Below are 19819 nucleotides of genomic sequence, written 5' to 3'. Positions count from 1 at the left end.
TAGTCATGCATCATATAACAAGGATATATTCTGAGAAATGCATTATTCAGCAGTTTTGTCATTGAGCAAACATCATAGAATGCACTTACACAAACTTAATGGTATAACCTACTATGCACCCAGGCTATCTGATACAGGCTCTTGTTCTTAGGCTACAAATCTGCACAGCCATGTTATTATACTGAGTGCTACGGGCAATTGTAACACAATGGCAAGTATTTTGTGTATCTAAGCAGGAAAGGTACAGTAAAAGTGGGACATAAAAAAAAATAGGACATAAAAGATTTAAAAATATACCTGTATAGGGCACTTACCATGACTGGAACTTATAGGACTGGAAGTCGCTCCAGGTATCAGAGAGTAAGTGATTAAGTGATGAGTAAATGTAAAAGCCTAGGACATTACTAGCGTTAGGTTCTATTTTGTACCTTATAAATTTTTTTTTAACTTTCTAACTCTTTTGTAATAACACTTAGGTTAAAATACACATTATAGAGCTGCATAAAAAATGTTTTCTTTCTTTGTATCCTTATTCTTTAAGTTTTTTCTATTTTTAACAACTTTTCTTTTTTCTTTTTTTTTTAAATTTATTTATCTATTATTTTTTATTGTTGTTGCAGTTTGGCCGGAGCCAGGCTCAAACCCACCACCCTCAGCATATGGGGCCTAGGCCCTACTCCCTGGGCCACAGGCGCCACCAGTTTTTCTTTTCTTGTTTTACTTTTTAAACTTTATTGTTATAGTTAAAAACTAACACATGCACGTTAGCCTTGGCTTACAAAGGGTCAGGATCATCAACATCTTTCACCTCCTTATCTTCTCCTACTGGAGGGTCTTCAGGAGCAATAACATGGATGAAGCTGTGTCTCTTATGATCACGATGTCTTCTGGGATACCTCCTGGAGGACCTGCCTGAGGTTGTTTTACAGTTAAGTTCTTTTTCTTATAAGTAGAAGGAGTACATTCTAATAGAATGATAAAAAGGATAGCATAGTAAATAACCAGTAATGAACCAGTAATATAGTTGTTTATTATCATAGTGAAGTAGTATGTACTGTGCATAATTGTATGTTCAACTTTTGTCTGACTGGCAGTGCAGTAGGTTGGTTTACACCAGCATCACCACAAACACCTGTGTTACAATGGCTATGACGTCACCAGGTGGTAGGAATTTTTCACCTCATTTTCATCTTACCACCATTATAGAAGCAGTCTTTTGTTAACCACAATATCTTTATATAGCACATGACATATGGACCTTATTGAGAAACCACAAAACTGTTTTCCATGGTTGATGCTTCATTTTACATTTGTACCAGCAATGTATAAAAGTTCAATGTCTCCATCTTACCATTCACGCTTCTTTTCCTTATCATTAATATTATATTACCATCCTAGTGGATGCAAAGTGGTATCTTCCTATGGCCTTTATTTGAATTTCTCTGATGATCGATGATGACGAGTGTCTTTTTAAGTGTTTGTCATTCCTACATCTTCTTTGGAGAAACATCTATTCAAATCTTTTGCACGTTTTTTTTTTTTGTAGAGACAGAGTCTCACTGTACCACTCTCGGGTAGAGTGCCGTGGCGTCACACGGCTCACAGCAACCTCTAACTCTTGGGCTTACGCGATTCTCTTGCCTCAGCCTCCCGAGCAGCTGGGACTACAGGGGCCCGCCACAACGCCCGGCTATTTTTTGGTTGCAGTTTGGCCGGGGCTGGTTCCGAACCTGCCACCCTCGGCATATGGGGCCGGTGCCCTACTCACTGAGCCACAGGCGCCGCCCCCACCTTTTGCACATTTTTAAATTGAGTTTTTTGTCTTTTAGATCCTGCATTGCAAGGATTTATTATATATTGTGTATACTGTACCTTTGATAAACCCATGACTTACAAATACTTTTCCCAATCTCTATGTTGCCTTTTCACTTTCTTAATAGTATCCCTTGAAGGCCAAAATGTTTTAAATTTTAATATAGTTTAAATATATCTATTTTTTTCTTTGTTTACTTGTGAGTTTTATATCATATTTAAGAAACTATTGCCTAACATAAGGGAATAAAGACACCTATCTTTTATTTTAAAAGTTTGATAGGTTTGTTTTTTTGTTTGTTTGTTTGTTCTACCTTTTACATCTAGGTCTTTGGTCAATTTTGAGTTAATTTTTGTACAAGATGTGAAGTAAGACTCTAACTTCATTGTATTGCCTGTGGATATCCAGTTACCAGTGGTGTGAAGATCATTTGTTTTAAAGACTATTCTTTCCTCCGTTGACTTGTCTTGGCACCCTTGTCAAAAATCAATTGAATATAAGTGTACGCACTTATTTCTGGACTCTGAATTCAATTCCTTTGACTTATGTATCTGTCTATATGCCCGTGCCACACTGATGATTAAGGTAGTTTTGTAGTAATCTTTGAAATCAGAAAGTTTGAGTCATACAATTGTGTTCTTCTTATTTAAGATTGTTTGACCTCTTACATTTTTCTATAAATTTTAGGATAAACTTGTCAATTTCTGCAAAAAAAAAAAAGAGAGAGAGAGAAGAAGCCCACTGGGATTTTTATATGGATTATTTTGAATGTTTAGGATCACTTTGGGAAGTGATTTTAATAATATTAAGTGTTCCCATCCATGAACACAAAACATCCTCCATTTATTTAGGTTTTCTGAAATTTCTTTCAACAATGTTTACGACCAACAATGCTTAAGTGCACAGTCTCATAGTGATAAACTAATTAGCTCACATTAATGTAACTAATTTCTATTTCATTCTTTATTTTTTTTTTTTTAGAGACAGAGTCTCACTTTGTCACCCTCAGTAGAGTGCTGTGGCGTCACGCTCACAGCAACCTCCAACTCCTGGGCTTAGGCAATTCGCTTGCCTCAGCCTCTAGAGTAACTGGGACTACAGGTGCCTGCCACAACGCCTGGCTATTTTTTGTTGCAGTTTGGCCAGGGCTGGGTTTGAACCTGCCACCCTTGGTATATGGGGCCAGTGCCCTACTCACTGAGCCACAGGTACTACCCATATTTCATTCTTGTAATATTATAAATAAAATTACCTTCTTAAAGTTATTTTCAGATTGTTCATGGCTAGTGTATAAAAATATAATTGATTTTTGTATATCAATCTTATATCCTACAACTTTCCCAATTCATTTATTAACTGTAATAACTTTTTATTTGTTTTGGTGTAGATTCCTCTCGATTTTGTGTGTACAAGATCATATTATCTACAAATAGGAATGAGTTACTTCTTCCTTTCCACTCTTCATATCTCTTATTTCTTTTTCTTGTCTAATTACCTTGGCTAGAACCTCTAGTAAAATGTTTCATAGAAGTTGTAAGAGTAGGCTCAGCGCTGTGGCTCAAGCGGCTAAGACAACAGCCACATACACCTAAGCTGGCGGGTTCGAATCCAGCCCTAGCCCGCCAAAAAACAATTGACGGCTGCAACTAAAAAATAGCCAGCAGATGTGGCGGGCGCCTATAGTCCCAGCTACTTGGGAGGCAGAGGCAGGAGAATCACTTGAGCCCAGGAGTTGGAGGTTGCTCTGAGCTGTGATGCCACAGCACTCTACCAAGGGCGACAGTTTGAGGCTCTGTCTCAAAAAAAAAAAGAAGAAGTAGTTGTAAGAGTAGACAGCTTGGGCGGCACCTGTGGCTCAAAGGGGTAGGGCGCTGGTCCCATATGCCAGAGGTGGGGGTTCAAACCCAGCACCGGCCAAAAAAAGAACTGCAAAAAAAAAAAAAAAAAGAGTAGACAGCTTTGTCTTGTTCATGATCTTAGGAGCAAAGCTTTCTTTTTTTTTCTTTTGCCATTAAGTATAATGTTAACTGTGATATTTTTATAGATCCCTTTGTCATATTGACTTTGCCTTCATTTTTTTTTCTTTTTTTTTTTTTTTTTTGTGGAGACAGAGTCTCACTGTACCGCCCTCGCGGTAGAGTGCCGTGGCATCGCACGGCTCACAGCAACCTCTAACTCTTGGGCTTACACGATTCTCTTGCCTCAGTCTCCCGAGCAACTGGGACAACAGGCGCCCGCCACAATGCCCGGCTATTTTTTTGTTGCAGTTTGGCTGGGGCTGGGTTTGAACCCGCCACCCTTGGCATATGGGGCCCGCGCCCTCCTCACTGAGCCACAGGCGTCGCCCCTGCCTTCATTTTTTAAAGAATATTTTTTCTGGATATGAAATTCTAAGTTGGCTTTTCAAATTTCTGCTTTTAAAGTTTTTCCATTATCTTCTATCAGCTGACAGTCTTATTCTTTCTTTCTTGACGGTGAAGCACCTTTTTTCTCTGCATATCTATCTTTAATTTTTTTAAAATGGGTTTTCTATGATGTGCCTAGATGTGGGTTTCTTTGTATTTATCCCTTTTGTGATTTGTAGAGCTTGTTGAATCTGTAGCTTAATGTCTTTAGTTAGTTTGGAAGAATTCTTAACCGGTGTATCTTCTATTATTTCTGGCTTATTCTCTCTCTTCTCTTTCTTAACCTCAAATATATGTATGTTAGATTTTTTTACAATGTCTCTTATGCCTCTTTTGCTCTTTTCTATACTTAAAAAGTTTTCCTCCAGAAGCTTCATTCTGGGTATTTTCTATTGATCACTCTTCCACTTTACTAATCCTCTCTTCTGATGTTGTTAATCTGTGACTAAACCCATCTCTTCAATTCTTATAAATTTCAATATTGTATTTTTCAGCTCTAAGATTTCTATTTTTAAATAAATCTATATTTCTAGCAGAATTCTTAAACATACTAAATCCTAGTTATTTTAAATCATGTCTGAGAATGTCATTTCCCCTAATTGCTTGTCTATTTCTATTGACTATTTCCTGGCCTGCCTTATAATTTTAATTGTATGCTGGCCATTGTAAAATATGAGGGGTTGCAGGAAGCTAACTTTTCCCAGATAGATTTAAATAGTCTCCTAGCAGACATTTAGTTTATGGACAGATCACTTTGATGGAGTCAAGTTGAACTATTTCTACTTTTCCTTGTTCCAAAGGAATAGCTTTTCCTAAATAACTGGGGACTTATCAGAGACCATCTTTCTTGCTAGGTCCTGAACTCTAATTCTTCCCTCAGCATCGTAAAACTTCCGAAATATCATCTTGGCTTTTGTAGTTACTGACAGGTGCTTTCTCCAGTTACTGTCAGGTTTCTTGGCATGCTACTTATTTTTAATGATTTAGATAAAATTGCATGCAGAATTTCATTGCATTTTTCTTCTCTCAGGTGTAACTTTGTTGCTGTCTCGTGGAGGTTTTTTTTTTCTCCTGATTAGTATTAGTAATTGTTCTCAGCGGGAGAATTAGTCTAATACCAGCCACCCCATCATAGCCAGAAGTGGAAGTCCTCATATTTTTGCAAATCTTTGTAAAGATTTTACTTTACAAAACTTAGATTTGCTTACATTTAAAATGTTATGAATAGTTTGGAAATATAAAAAGGAATAAGGAATGATATAATCAATGTCCTTGCCCTTTGTAGCATTACCAACCCCTCTTTCTCATAGCTCCTCCTTTTCTACACTATTCAAAATGAGATGTTTGTCATCCCCATGAATTTCTCTATACTCTTAGATTTCTTTCTTTCTTTCTTTTTTTTTTTTTTTGTAGAGACAGAGTCTCACTTTATGGCCCTCGGTAGAGTGCCGTGGCCTCACACAGCTCACAGCAACCTCCAACTCCTGGACTTAAGCGATTCTCTTGCCTCATCCTCCTGAGTAGCTGGGACTACAGGCGCCCGCCACAGCGCCCGGCTATTTTTTGGTTGCAGTTTGGCCAGGGCCGGGTTTGAACCTGCCACCCTCAGTATATGGGGCCGGCGCCCTACCGACTCAGCCACAGGCGCCGCCTTCTCCATACTCTTAGAGAACACACATGTGTATATTCACCTAAAAATATATAGAATTTTTGTATATGGTTGTAAATATGACATGGACGGTGTTAATATGCTTCTGTTCTCTTTTTTTCACTCCACATTTTGTCTGTGAGAGTCATTTGCTTTATTGTTTGTAGCTGTAGATGGTTAATTTTCACTGAGTGATTATATTCCAATTTATTTTTTCATTCTCCTGATAATAGATATTTTAGGGTGTTTCCAATTTAGCACTATTAAAATCAATGCTGTTATCAACATTTGTGTACATACTTCTTATACATCTACGAAGAGTTTCTTTAGTAGGTAGGAGTAAAGTTACTGCGTCTTAGGGAAGGTGCTTGTTCATGTTTATTAGATCATGCCAAACTCTTTTCCAGTTGCAATAATTTACATTTCCACTGGTTATGAATGAGAGCTCCTATTACACCATATCCTCACCAACACGTAATATTGTCAGACATTTAGTTTTTGTCAATTGAACAAAATTAGAATGGTATGTTATTGTGGTTTTTATTTGCATTTCCCCGCTGACTGTGAAGTTAAGCACTTTATACTCTCCATAAGCACTTGCTTTAATCTAATTTCCTACTTCCAAACTTCTTCACTTCCCCAAGATCTCCGTGGCCAACTTTTAGTCTGAATTACCACAACTCCAGAAATCAGTTCTCAGCACTGGAGCCAGTGGATAAACACTTTTCTGGGACTTAATATGCTCACAAAAGACCCACAGCAATGATTCATAAGCCCCATTTTATAGATGAAAAAACAGAGAATCAGAGGGGTTAGGTAACTTGCCTGAGGACACAGTTGGGATCTGGAAGACTCTGAGTCAGTGCTCTGTGCTCTTTTGTAGGAGAGCAGAAAGGGAGGTGCTGAGGGGGAGGTGCTGCGAGGGAGGTGCTACAGGTGGAAGGTGCTGCAGGGGGAGGTACTGCAGGGGAAGGTGCTGCAGAGGGAGGTGCTGCAGGGGGAGGTGCTGCTGGGGGAGGTGCTGCGGGGGAGGTGCTGCAGGGGGAGGTGCTGTGGAGGGAGGTGCTGCAGAGGAGGTGCCACAGAGAGATTTGCTGCAGGGGTGCCCATGGCAGGAAGTCTCTCAGGACATCCTCTATTCTTCCTTCAGGAAACATACCTGGTAGTCTGATCTGCATTTGGGTAGTAAGCCTATGAGAAAGACTCATAAAGAGACGGATTCCAGGCAAGAAAGGGCAGTTGGGACAGAAGGACTGTCCCCCCACTTGGTGCTATGGAAGCATGAGGAGGGAGAGATGGAGAAGTCATCATCATTAAAGGTTGTTGTTCCTGTAAGTGAGAAATTTAGTCAGTGTTAAAAGTCCATGGTTCCCCTGTGAGAGAATTAGACCCTTTTCCATCTTCTACCAGTGACCTATCTCATGTGCCCTGACAATGGAGGTGTCGGGAATCTCAGTAAGGTGCTAGCATGTCTTAAACACCTCTCTGATACTCTTTCATCTCCCCTTTTAAACAATGACAAACCAGATCTTCAGCTCCTAGGAGTCTTAGGCAGGTAGTAGCCTCTCACTAAAATTCAATGACAGCCTTTTGTTTCCTGGTATTTAGGTTTTTTTTTTTTTTACATTTCATTGTATTTAGTTTTGTGGTCATTTGTTTTGTTTAAGAAACACTTATGTAACATCTACTGTAGGTAGGCAGTGTTCTAAATGCTTTACAAAAATTGACTAATTTAATTCTCCCAAGGACTTATGAGGTAGGTACTGTTATTATTATCCTCGGTTTACAGATGAGGACCCTGAGGCCCAAAAAGGTTAAAGAAACTGACCAAGGTTATACAGCCTGTATGGGGCAGTGCTGGGATGTGAACTGCGGGAGGCCACTCCACAGTCTGCAATTTAACTAACATGGCCCCTGCTGCCTCTCTATTTTATTCTAGTTATCTGTTATTAAGTGGTATAATATTTTTCTCTGGCGGTCGGCGCCTGTGGCTCAGTCGGTAAGGCGCCGGCCCCATATACCGAGGGTGGCGGGTTCAAACCCGGCCTCTGCTGAACCGCAACCAAAAAAATAGCTGGGTGTTGTGGCGGGCGCCTGTAGTCCCAGCTACTTGGGAGGCTGAGGCAAGAGAATCGCTTAAGCCCAGGAGTTGGAGGTTGCTGTGAGCTGTGTGATGCCACAGCACTCTACCAAGGGCCATAAAGTGAGACTCTGTCTCTACCAAAAAAAAATATATATATATTTTTCTCTGGCACATGCTTATTGGACTGAAAAAAGAGAACCAAGGTAAAGATAAATGGCAAATAGATAATAGCACCAGTGGTAACTTGGAAGGCAATAAGGGGTGGCAAGAGTTCTGGAACATTCCAAAGTTCCATTCCAGGGATGGAGCAGGTAGGCCATGAGAACTTGCACTTAGACGGTGGGAGCAAGGAAGGTATTCAAGGAGAGGACTCGATTTGTGCAGAGGCAGAGATGCATGGCGGGGCCTGGGGTGGCAGGGAGATGCTGAGTAATTCAGGGCAGCAGGCTAGTGATATTAGGAAGCCAACCCCAGCATAGCACTTCACAGCTCACTAGGCACTGTCACACCTGCTTTCACACACAGTGCCAGTGGGGTGGACAGTATTGTTCCCATTTTCAAGATGGTAACTGATGCCAGAGGATGGAAACACTAGAAAAGAGCTGCTGTTTGCTCCAAGATCCTTGGGCTTCAAATTTTGGGCCCTTCTCTCTACTTCTTGGTAGCAACCAAGGGAAATATAATTCAACATGGCTGAGAACGTAGTTGTTCTTTGGCTCCTAGAAATAAAAGTCTGGGAGGGATTGACATCAGATATGGCTGGATCCAGGTCCTCACATGATGCCATGGGGACTCTGGATCTGTATTTCTCAATATTGACATAGGTTTCAGGTGGGCTCTTTAGGAGGCAACAAAGACGTCTATAAGCTTCTAGCAGGTACCCCCAAAAGCACTTCTTTGCTAGAGTCTGGACAGCTCTGATGGTCATTCCAGAAAAAGAGTTCCAACATTGCTTTGAAGAGTGGACTAGGCACTGGCCTTGGTGCAGAGCTTCCTGAGGGAAGTACTTCAAAGGTGACTGCAGTGATATTCAGTGCACTGATATGTAGCACTTTTGCTAGGACGAGTTTGCGAACTTAATTGTCTGACCACATATGCCACACAACAGTGAGGTACAAACACAGACTCCCCCCTCCTGTGATGGGAGGTCATATCTTCAAAGCGTAATAGCAGAGCTCCTGCAAGTCTTGGGGCCATGGGAACTTAAAGGATATCTATCCACCCCAACATTATTTTATTTTCACAGTGATATTATTCATTTTAAAATGTGTTAGAAAAAAATTGTGCAACCATGAATGTTATTGCTTAGGATGAGGTTTAAGTTTTCAAGCGAGGTCATTTATAGAAATATGATAGAGGAATAACAGGGCACACAACGTACAAATAAGGCCAGAATGTTGAGCCTTTTGGATTGTTTTGGGACCCCTCCATTTCCGAAGTTCTAAATTCTGTGTTAATCACAGCTGTTTATTGAGTGTCTGTGTGCCAGGGGCCATGCCCAGGGTTTTCTGAAAATCACCTCCTGGAATTCTCATAAGAACCTTAGAAGGAGGCTTTCCTGTCTCTGCTGGACAAGGCTCAAAGAAGGCAAGGTGCTGGCCCGGAGCCACACAGCTGGTGATCTGAACTTCTGTCCCCTACAGCCTATACCTTTTGCTACTGATTTCATGGAGACTTTGTTAGGAAGGTCAGGGGAAACTATTTTTTTTTTTTTTTTTGGCCGGGGTTGGATTTGAACCCGCCACCTCCGGCATATGGGACCGGCACCCTACTCACTGAGCCACAGGTGCCGCCCAAGGGGAAACTATTGATGAGGCCAGAGTAGGATCTGGGGGAACTCCAGTGGCATCTGGAAAAGGCCACACATGTGATGGTCCTGCACAGGACATCCCTCTAAGGTCCAGTCCCAGCTACACCCTTGTCTGTAGGGGCCTGTCTGGGTGGAATTCCAGAGCCTGGGCAGGTGGACCTACTGGCCTTTGGCTGCCACCTCCCCAGACAGACACAGAGCTGGTGGGTGCAATAGACAAGGTACCGGGAGGAGCCTGCCATTGCCATCCTGATGGGCCATCTCTACTCAAGGATCAAAGGACACTCTTCCTGGATAAACTCACTCTGCTCCCTAAAAAGCCTCCTCCATCTCGGCCAGAAAGAAGCAGGGAGCCCAGGCTGCCTGGGTTTAGAAAGCCTGGATTTCCTAGTGTGCGTAGTGGGCTAACCTGGGCTTTTTGGTGGAGTAAGAAGCCTCATTCTTGGGCTAACCTTGTCTTAAGTTCTCAAGGGTCTCCTTTGTGGGCTAACTTTGGTTGTGTTCTTCAGTAGGATTCTGTTACTGGACTGTCGATGCAGGTATTACAGGGAAGGAGGACTCAGACTGCTGCTCTGCAGAGGCTGCTGTTCAAGCCACTTCTTCCCTCTTCCCACCCTCTCTCTCTCCCTTCTGAGATAGCTAAATTCACACAAGCTGCTACATTGGTAGTGCCTAGCAAAGGCAGAAGAACAGCAAGCTCCCCCCTCTTCCAAGTCGCCTCTGTCTGTGACTGTGTTAAGAGGCTGGCAGGAAGGGCGGCAGAGCAGGGCAAGACTCAAAGGTGAATCACCCATACCGAATGGGCGGGAACCCCTGAGGTCATGCACAGGACCCTTAGACTTTTTTTTTTTTTTTTTGAGACAGATCTAAGAATTGGAGGGCAATCTGCCCAGGAAAGGACGGGGACAAGCAGGAGCCTCCAAGCCTGGGCCCCCCTCCAGCCACGCCCCCAGCAGCTCCCGGAGTCAGCATGCCCATGCCCCGTGGCTGGACAGCCCTTCTGCTTCTGCTGGCACTGCAGGGTGGTGAGTAGCTGCCCCATGGTCTGCAGGTGGGGTGGGGCCTTATCTTCGCCCACAAAGCTAAGCTGGGGTCAAGTTGGGCTTGTGGGCTCCAGGACATGGCTAGACTCCATAAACCTGGAATCTATGGCACTGACCCCTGGGGGCTGAGCCAAGTCACGAGTAACCCTTTTTCCATTAGCCAGAACCCATCCTACCAAAGGGCTTCAATAGCCAGAGTGGCACATGTGAGTCTGCAGCGGCTCAGCCCACAGGCGTGGGGCTTCAGTGCTCACTGGAAGAGGCAACTGCCTTAGGCTGGTTCCAAACTCAGATTGAGGAAGTCCTATCTTTGGTCTAACCACAGTTTCTCCTTATGTAATAACTCTTCTTGGAGATGGATTTGAACAGTCATTGGATCCTCAGCAGGCACTGACATTTCCCAGCGGGGTTGTGGGGCCGGGTAGAGACAAAAGGAGCCAAACCCTTAGAAGGCAGCCCCTGGAGGACCAGGAGATTCAGCAGTCAGGTGGAGAGACATTGGAGCCCGGGGCGGGGAAAGCCGGGAGTCTGACCCAGGAGGCCTTCCTTGGGGAGGGGGCCATGAGGAGGTGGGATGCATCCAGGGTTTACATGGAGGCTGGTCTAGGGGCAGGGCAAGAACTCAGTGGCTGCCCTGCTGACTCATAGGCATTTTTCTCTGGTTTTTACCAAAAGACCCAGCGCCTCAAATAGCAACTTGAGGAAACAGATGTCAGGAGTTTATTTTCCCTTTTTGAATGGCAAATATCACCCACCTGGTTTGACATTTCATGGTGTCAATAACAAGCCCTTGCTGTATGCTGAGCCCTGAGCATCATCTCATACCATCCTCCCAGTGGTCCTGCAGGGTCCGTGCTAAACTGATGCCCAGTCTCTAGTGGAGAAAACTGAGACTGACCCTGATACAGAACAGGTTCACAGGCACAGTTGGGCAGTGGCAGAGCTGGGAATGGTTTCTGATTCTCGGGGTCCACTTTAGTCCTTCTGTGTTGCTGTAACAGAGTACCTGAGACTAGGCGATTTATAAGTAATAGAAATTTATCTCTCACAGTTCTGGAGGCAGGGAAGTCCAAGATCAAGGTGCCAGCAGGTTCAGTGTCTGGTAAGGGCCCCATCTCTGCTTTCAAGTTGGCGCTTTGAACTCTGTGTCCTCAGCTCAAAGAGAAGAAGGGCAAAATGGGGCCAAACGTTGGTTCCCTCCAGCCGTTTTATAAGGTCACTAATCCATTTATACAGGTTCCATTCTCACGCCTTAGTCACCCACTAACGGCTTCACTTCTTAATATCATCAAGTTGATGATTAAGTTTTAACGCATGAATTTGGACGAACATATACATTCAAGCCATAGCGTGATCTGAGCCACCATGCTCTGCCGCTGTTTAGTAAGTGACCATGTCATCTGGACACCTCAACTGCCTCTGGGAGGGGGGGGCACCAGTTTCTCCAGCTTACAAATAGGGAGGAGAGGTGGTTTTGAGGCAACTGTCCACAGTCACAGAGCTGGGAAACCGCAGTGCCACCGAGCGCGTCTCACTGCTTCCTGCACGCTTTTAATTGCCCAGGTGTGAGATGGCCAGGATACCGATAGCTTTTTCATTCCCTCTGGTCCCTGATGCTATATCAGGGGCTGCTGTTCTCTCCCCAACATTTCCTCCCAAGTTGGAGGACAAACTTTTGAGCCTCCGGATTCCCAGATCCCTGAGAGAGAACCACCAGGATCCAAAGTCAGAGAAGCCACAGCAATGCAGAGGCTTCTGCAGCCCCAGGTTTAGATTCTACCAAAATCAGTCCTCATTCTCCACCAAGTGCCTGAACCAGCCCCTCTGTGTCCCACTGACAGGCTCTGTGTGCCTCCCTGAGGAAAGCCCCCTCCTAGAGCAAAATTCCTTTTCATGACTCAGGCCCCTTGGTGGTGGCTGCCTGGAGAATCCTGCTAAGAAGGATCCTGAGGCTGCAAGAGGGGCGGGGAGGATGTTGCTGTGATCAACTAGCAATGTCTGTCCCCATATGCTTGAGAAAATGGACCAGGGAGTCACAGTGGTCCAGAACAAGACAGACAAAATAAACTTGGTCTTGTCTTGGACCCTCCTCATTCTCACCTCCACAGTGGCGTGGAGGTGGGCTAAAGGATGTTTCCAGCAATACTGTCCTTAGCTCCGAATGCAGGTTCTGACCTAGAGGGAGACCTGGGAGGGAATGTGCCACCACCTCATGGGTCTTCATTAGTCAAAGAAAAACAAGAAAAGCCACTGAAAATGAATCCACTTAGAAAGAGGAACAAGATTTTAGTAAATAGTTGGGGGGAAATAGTCGCATTGGTAGTTGATTTTACAAAACAAAACTATGAATTATAAAGTTTATTTTGTCAAATATTTAACAAAATTTAGATTATGATTGTACCTATACTTTAGAACAGAGTGAAAATTAATGTTTGGGAGGTGGGGAGATATTATATCTTCCAGTAAAATTGCCTGATAGAGCAAAACATTTATCACTTCTGGATGTGTGTGTGGGGGTGGGGTGGGGGTGGGGTGTCATCATGGCTGCAGGATAATACAGACATCTTTGTAAAAGTATTGCCCGGTTTCTCAGTTTTCTCAAGTTTTCCTCCCCCTCAAGAAGCAGTTCCTGCATCTCTGAGGGGCCCAGTCCTATGGGACCAATAGCTGTAGAGCTGCAGGCTCCTCCTGTCACAGTTTTGAAGTGTTCTCCGCATCACTGATTCTGTGAGGTCCTGGCCTTCCGAAGCTGTGTGGATTTGTGCTGGCTCAGTCGACCCTGCATCTGGGGTGCTAGGAACATACCATTCTGAGTGGGAGCTTGGCCAGGAGGGACGCTGACCCAATGGCCGGACATGGGACTCGGAGGGAGGGTACTGAGGTAGAGACCAGCTCAGCTCACTGTATTCCACATTATGGACGTCTTGTCTCCACAGCCAGCCTTGAAACTTTGGGGCACAAACAAGGACTTCCCAGTTGGCAAGGATCCCCGTGCCCTGGGTCCCCATGTTCGTCTTGGGCCTGGTACCCCTGCCCCCCCCACTTACCATCCAGCCTTCGATGGGGTGAGGGGTGAGCCCTGCAGTTTCTGGCCTCCCACCAAGGCCTCTCTCTCTCCCCTGACCCTTCAGGCTGGGGCTGCACAGATCTCATCTGCTACACTGATTACCTCCAAACGATCACCTGTGTCCTAGAGATGTGGACCCTCCACCCCAGCATGCTTACCCTCGTCTGGTAAGTAAGTGGCTGGGCCTTGCCAGCCCTGGGGACACGACTCAGGGTACCCAGAGGGCTGGGGTGGGGCAGGACCGCAGGAGACCACAGACTGAGTTGGACCTACTGTGTACCTGCCCAGTAGTTTAGCGACAACGAGAGTAGCTGCCTCTTCCTGGGAGCTCGCTCAGCCGTTCTGGCCTGAAGAAGAAGACTCTGTGAGACAGGGACCAAAGTGTCTTCCTTACAGATGACCACTTGGAGATCACAGGGCTTGTCTGAGCACATAGTAGGTGACCACAGGGCTGCTCTGTCCAGCTTCAAAGGTCACTCCTTGCCCAAACAGTCCTGACCGTGGCTTTGAGACCCCACGATAGCCAGTCTCCTGTGTGATTTTTCAAGCACTTAGCAGGTGTCAGGCCTCCTGTTGTGGGCTTTGTGTGAATGATCACAGTTATTATTCCCATTTTACAGATGAGGACACTGAGGTTCAGAGAGGTTATGCAACTTGCCCAAGGTCACAAAGCCAAAGAATGGTGGAGCTGGGACTCAAATTCAGGCTATCTGACTCCAAAACCCAAAGGTCCCTGTTAGTCCACACACAGCTCAGGATAAGGAAGACCTCCCATTCATTCTGTTGTCCATCCGCTTGTCATTCATTCAAAATACATTTCAGTTCCTGTCAGGCACTGTTGCAGGCACTGGGGATTCTGCAGGGCTCAAGACTGACAAAGCCCCAGACATCTTGGAGCTGACATGCCACAGTTGGGCAGTGTCCAGGGGAGACAGGCGGTAAACCCAAAATGACATGCAGGGTACTTTCTGATAATGAGTGCTGTACGGAAAGGGACACGAGACCTCAGGCAAACAACAAGTGACATGAGCAAGGGGTCTATTTCAGCATAGGTGGTCCCTCTGGATAAGAAGGGAGGGCTTTCTGGGCGGGCAGAGGGCACTGAAATGCAAAGGACTGGAGAGAGGGACGTGAGGGGAGCAAGGGGAGCACTGGTGAGTTTGAATACTAGGGAGGGGGTCGGGGTGGCTGGAGCAGGGTGAGCCAGGGTGAGGGACGATGATAAGCAGAGAAGGCCAGATGCCATGGTACAGGTGGAGAGAAGCTGCTGGAAGGTTTTAGGCCAGGGTTGACAGAGACTTTATTTTTATTTATTTATTTATTTATTTTAGAGACAGAGTCTCACTTTGTCACCCTTAGTAGAGTGCAGGGATGATAGCAACTTTATTTATTTATTTATTTATTTATTTTAGAGACAGATTCTCACTTTGTCACCCTTGGTAGAGTGCAGGGTGATAGCGACTTTATTTATTTATTTATTTATTTATTTTAGAGACAGAGTCTCACTTTGTCACCCTTGGTAGAGTGCCATGGCATCACAGCTCACAAAACCTCCAACTCCTGGGCTTGGGCGATTCTCTTGCCTCAGCCTCCCGAGTAGCTGGGACTACAGGCACCTGCCACAACACCTGGCTAGTTTTTTGTTGCAGTTTGGCCAGGGCTGGGTTCGAACCTGCCACCCTTGATATACGGGGCCAGTGCCCTACTCACTGAGCCACAGGCACCACTCTATTTTATTTTATTTTATTTTATTATTTATTATTATTTTTTGAGACAGAGTCTTATTTAGTCGCCCTTGGTAGAGTACCGTGGAATCATAGCTCATAGCAACCTCAAACTCTTGGGCTCCAGTGATCTTCTTCAGCCTCCTGAGTAGCTAGGACTGTAGGTGCCTACCACAGCACCCGGCTATTTTTAGAGACGGGGTCTTATTCTTGTTCAGGCTGGTCTCAAACCTGTGAGCTCAGGCAATCTACCTGCCTCAGCTTCCCAGAGTGCTAGGATTACAGGTGTTAGCCACCGCGCCCAGCAACAGGGACTTTTAAAAAGATCCCTTGGCTGAGGATAGATTTCAGGGAGGGCAAGTGAGGCAGGGACACCTCTGGTGGATCCAGGCTGGAGAGTTGGAGAGTGTTTATTCTCCAGCGTTTACTTCTAAGTTCTGAAGAAACTTCCATAGAAGCTCCTGTTGCAGCAAATTTAGCAGAGAACTCAATCCACATATTTCCATGGGCCCTGGAGGGTAGTCATATTCAGAACCTGAACATGTAGGTAGGGAAATAAATACCTGGTGAACTCCTATATATACTTCAAAACCTGTCATTTTTGTCCAGTAGAAGTTAGAAAGGCAGAGCATTTCCCTAAACCCCAAACACCCTTACCTCAGCTCCCCTGGAAGTTCACCCAGAGCAGGGATGAGCTTCATTTGGTTCTTTTCTCAGCCCTCAGCAGGGCTCTAATGAGGGGCTCAGTGGCTATTGGCCAGAAGAAGGGAAGGAGGTCCACAGTGCTTAGCTGCCATCCAGTGATCCAGTTGTTGGAACTGACAGGAACAGATTTAGAATTGGTCCAAGCAAGAATGGCCCGAATTTCTAAAGTTGAGAGCTGCTGCCCTAAATGAGGCAGTGGGTTCCTTGTCCCTTGGAGGTATACAAACAGAGCCTGGACCTAACCCACCAGGAAAGGTGCAGGGGAGGGGACACCTTCCCCAGGAAAGGGTTGCTTGCACCAGGTGACCCTCAGCCCCACCTCAAAACCCTCCCACCCCTGAGAGTCTGCGCTTCTGCTCTGGCCCTAAGCACTGAGGCCCCCTGGCCTCCAGCCATGACTGACTGCTCTGTCTTTAAAGGGAAGACCAGCATAATGAACTGGAGGACGTGGACACCTCCTGCAGCCTCCACAGGTCCACCCATAACACCACGCATGCTAAGTACACCTGCCACATGGATGTGTTCTACTTCATGGCCGACGACATTTTCAGCGTCAGCATGACAGACCAGTCCGGCAACCACTCCCAGGAGTGTGGCCACTTTATCCTGGCTAACATCAGTGAGTAGCTTTTGGGTCCCAGGCTGAGGGAAGACCAGGTGGGGGGTGGGCCCCTGCCCTCTTGGCCCACCTGACCTGTCCTATATCCTCACCACCCCTTAGAGTTCTGCTTTTAGATGTACTACTTCTTACTAAAATGTGATGGGCTGATATTAGGTTTGGACCTTTGTCCCAAAGAGAGGCAGCAAAGGTATGGAAAAGAGCTGACCTGGGACCCAGGACTTCCAGGCTTCTGTTCTGGCTCAGCCCTTGCCTGTCTGTGTGACCTTGGACAAGGCACCCTACGTCTGAGACTGCGTTCCCATTCGTACAGTAGTTGCCACCCTTTTAACCCTAACCCTCTGGGATTCTGTCCCCATGAGGAGGCAAGCTAAGGACACTGAGTGTCCTTAGAACAAGAACAAACCTCCTGAGTTTCTTCCCTTCATTAGCTCCAGGGAAGCCTGGGATTTCCTCCAGGCAGGAGGTAGGGGGGCGTCCATAAGCAGGAGGCCCTGGCTGTGGTGGAAGTAATATCTGAGGGTCCAGAGCCAGAGCAGGGCAGAGAAAGAGCCTCTCAGCTGCCACTCCCCTGGCAGGGTGGCTCCAAGTAGCATTTCTCTGTGGCCCCCTTCCTTCTTCCCTTCCAGGGTCTGAGGCCAGCCCAGCCAGCTAAGGCAGGAAGTGACTTTCTGCCCTTCACTCCCACCCCAGCCCGGGCCCTGTCCTCCTCCAGGGCCCTGGGCCTCTCTGAGCTAAGAAACCTCTCCCTTGCCCCCTAGGATCTGCAAACATCCCCTGTGTGTGTGTGTGTGTGTGTGGGGGGGTGTTCCTTAGTCACCTGGTCATCCCTGTATGGTTCCTCACTACCAAGCCCAAACCATGCAGGGAAGCCCTGAACCAGGCCTCCCCCTGCCCTGGGGAAGAGAGAAGAGGGATTAGGGACAACAGAGGGTGCTGAGAAATTGTATACACATTTTAAGAACGGAAAACACTGTATTAAAATTGTGATACGCAATATATACTGATAACAAAATGAACACAAGTCACATTGAGCATCTCCTGTAACTGCAGAAGTCAAATGTAACCTGAGTATTATACATTTAAGACAGTTTTAGCCTTTCTTAAATTGTGTATATATTTTTGGGGCACTCTCTGTATTTTGGTCAAAAGGTCCTGTCACTGAAATAGGAGCAACAACAATCAAGCATTCATCATGGCATTCCAGAGAAGTCCCTTCTCCTGCCTGGAGCCACAGAGAGGGCCTCAGGGCAAGTTTCAGAACCAACAGCAGCTTCAGAGCTCCTTTTTGTTAATTTGACAAATAATTACTGAGGGCCTACTGTGCACCAGGCACTGTCCTAGGTCACAGAGGAGAGAGTATAGAACGGAAGACAGTGGCAAATAGAAAGTGAAGAAGGTGGGTTCAGAGGGCATAGGCCACCTCTCCTTTCTGATGCTGTCAGAGCACTTGTCACCTGGTTCCCCTGATGTTGCCACCTGCTGCTACTTAGCTTGGTCCCTGTAAATTTGGTCCCCAAGACACAGGAACTGGTACCATTTTACAGAGAGGAAATTAAGGTACCTGAGGTCCTGCTCAATTTTGTAAGACAAATTTGGGATAAAGCAAAACTGGAGTGCTGGTCTTGACCTTTTCCTGAGGGGGCGCAGAGGCTGGGCCCCTGCACCTGCTGGAAGGTGTCCCAGATATGAGGACAGTTCAACCAAACTCATGGGGCCACTGCAGGTGTCAGGGCTGCTGGACAGGCTAAGGAAATGGCAGCCTTCATTGTTAACTTCATTCATTCATTCATAACTCTACTTCACTCATTAAGTAGAGTCTGTGAACATCTCAGGGCCGCTGGGATTGAAAGAAAATGATACACCATCATTTAGAACAGAAATTGAAGAGAAGTGCCTAGAAAGTTTTTGGATTAATAGCTGACTTTAAAACTTGACAGATTTCGGGTGGCGCCTGTGGCTCAGTCGGTAAGGCGCCGGCCCCATATGCCGAGGGTGGCGGGTTCAAACCCGGCCCCGGCTGAACTGCAACCAAAAAATAGCTGGGCGTTGTGGCGGGCGCCTAGTCCCAGCTACTCGGGAGGCTGAGGCAGGAGAATCGCTTAAGCCCAGGAGTTGGAGGTTGCTGTGAGCTGTGTGAGGCCACGGCACTCTACCGAGGGCCATAAAGTGAGACTCTGTCTCTACAAAAAAAAAAAACTTGAGAGATTTCACACAGTAATCTGGATTTCGTGTATTTGTGTGTGTGTCCCTAGAAGACTTAGAAGATCCGGCCACCCTGGTCTGCGTTCTCACCCGGCCTGAGTCCTGATCATCACTTTTAGCCCAGGAGCACTCTATTTTTCCATAGTCCCCCAACCTGCTCACCCACCCCTGAGTCTGCAGCCCTGATCTAATCTAAACCTCCTACTTTTCATCGAATAAACTGAGGCCCAGGGACAGGGAGTGCTTTGCCCAGAGTCACTCAGAGTTGCTAATCCCATAAATGATGGGTCAGGTGGGGGGAGGCACTTCTTGCATTACCACATCCTTCTCACCTGAGGCAACTTGCCTCCTGTTTTATCTTTCTGTTTTTTCCACCTAGTCAAGCCGACTCCCCCTTTCAACGTGACTGTGACCTTCACGGGACATTATAACATTTCTTGGTGTTCTGATTATGAAGAACCTGATTTCTACGCACTGAAGGGCAAGCTTCAGTACGAGCTGCAGTACAGGAACCGTGGGGACCCCTCTGCTATGGTGAGGAAGGAGAGGGTCCGCCCAGCTTTGGGCATGGGAACTACAAAGGCATTGGGACTGCAAGGGCTTCCAGGTGGCAGAGGGGGGCTCTAATGGACAGATGAGCCTTGTGGTTCACACCAAGACTAGAAACCAGGGTACACTGAGGATGTGAGCACTCCCC

At 46.0% G+C, this 19819-nt stretch overlaps 1 protein-coding gene across 2 annotated transcripts in view; it reads left to right on the top strand.

The window, feature by feature from the left end:
- The window catches only part of IL21R (interleukin 21 receptor), a 49303-nt gene that overhangs the window by 21910 nt on the left and 7574 nt on the right, over positions 1 to 19819 (top strand). Inside the window, exons 2-5 of one of the 2 annotated variants that reach the window (XM_053554675.1) lie at positions 10624 to 10784; positions 13934 to 14036; positions 16718 to 16917; positions 19502 to 19656. In XM_053554675.1, coding sequence (XP_053410650.1) covers positions 10730 to 10784; positions 13934 to 14036; positions 16718 to 16917; positions 19502 to 19656 — 513 coding nt within the window. In that variant the 5' untranslated portion in view covers positions 10624 to 10729. Of the gene's footprint in view, positions 1 to 10619; positions 10785 to 13933; positions 14037 to 16717; positions 16918 to 19501; positions 19657 to 19819 lie in introns of both variants that reach the window. The other variant, XM_053554674.1, reaches the window with a different exon arrangement.

The sequence above is a fragment of the Nycticebus coucang genome, chromosome 12 (genome assembly GCF_027406575.1).
Source record: "Nycticebus coucang isolate mNycCou1 chromosome 12, mNycCou1.pri, whole genome shotgun sequence".
Taxonomy (NCBI): Eukaryota; Metazoa; Chordata; class Mammalia; order Primates; family Lorisidae; genus Nycticebus; species Nycticebus coucang.
The sequence above is the reverse complement of the archived record's forward strand: the minus strand, read 5'-3'. Positions and strand labels throughout refer to the sequence as shown.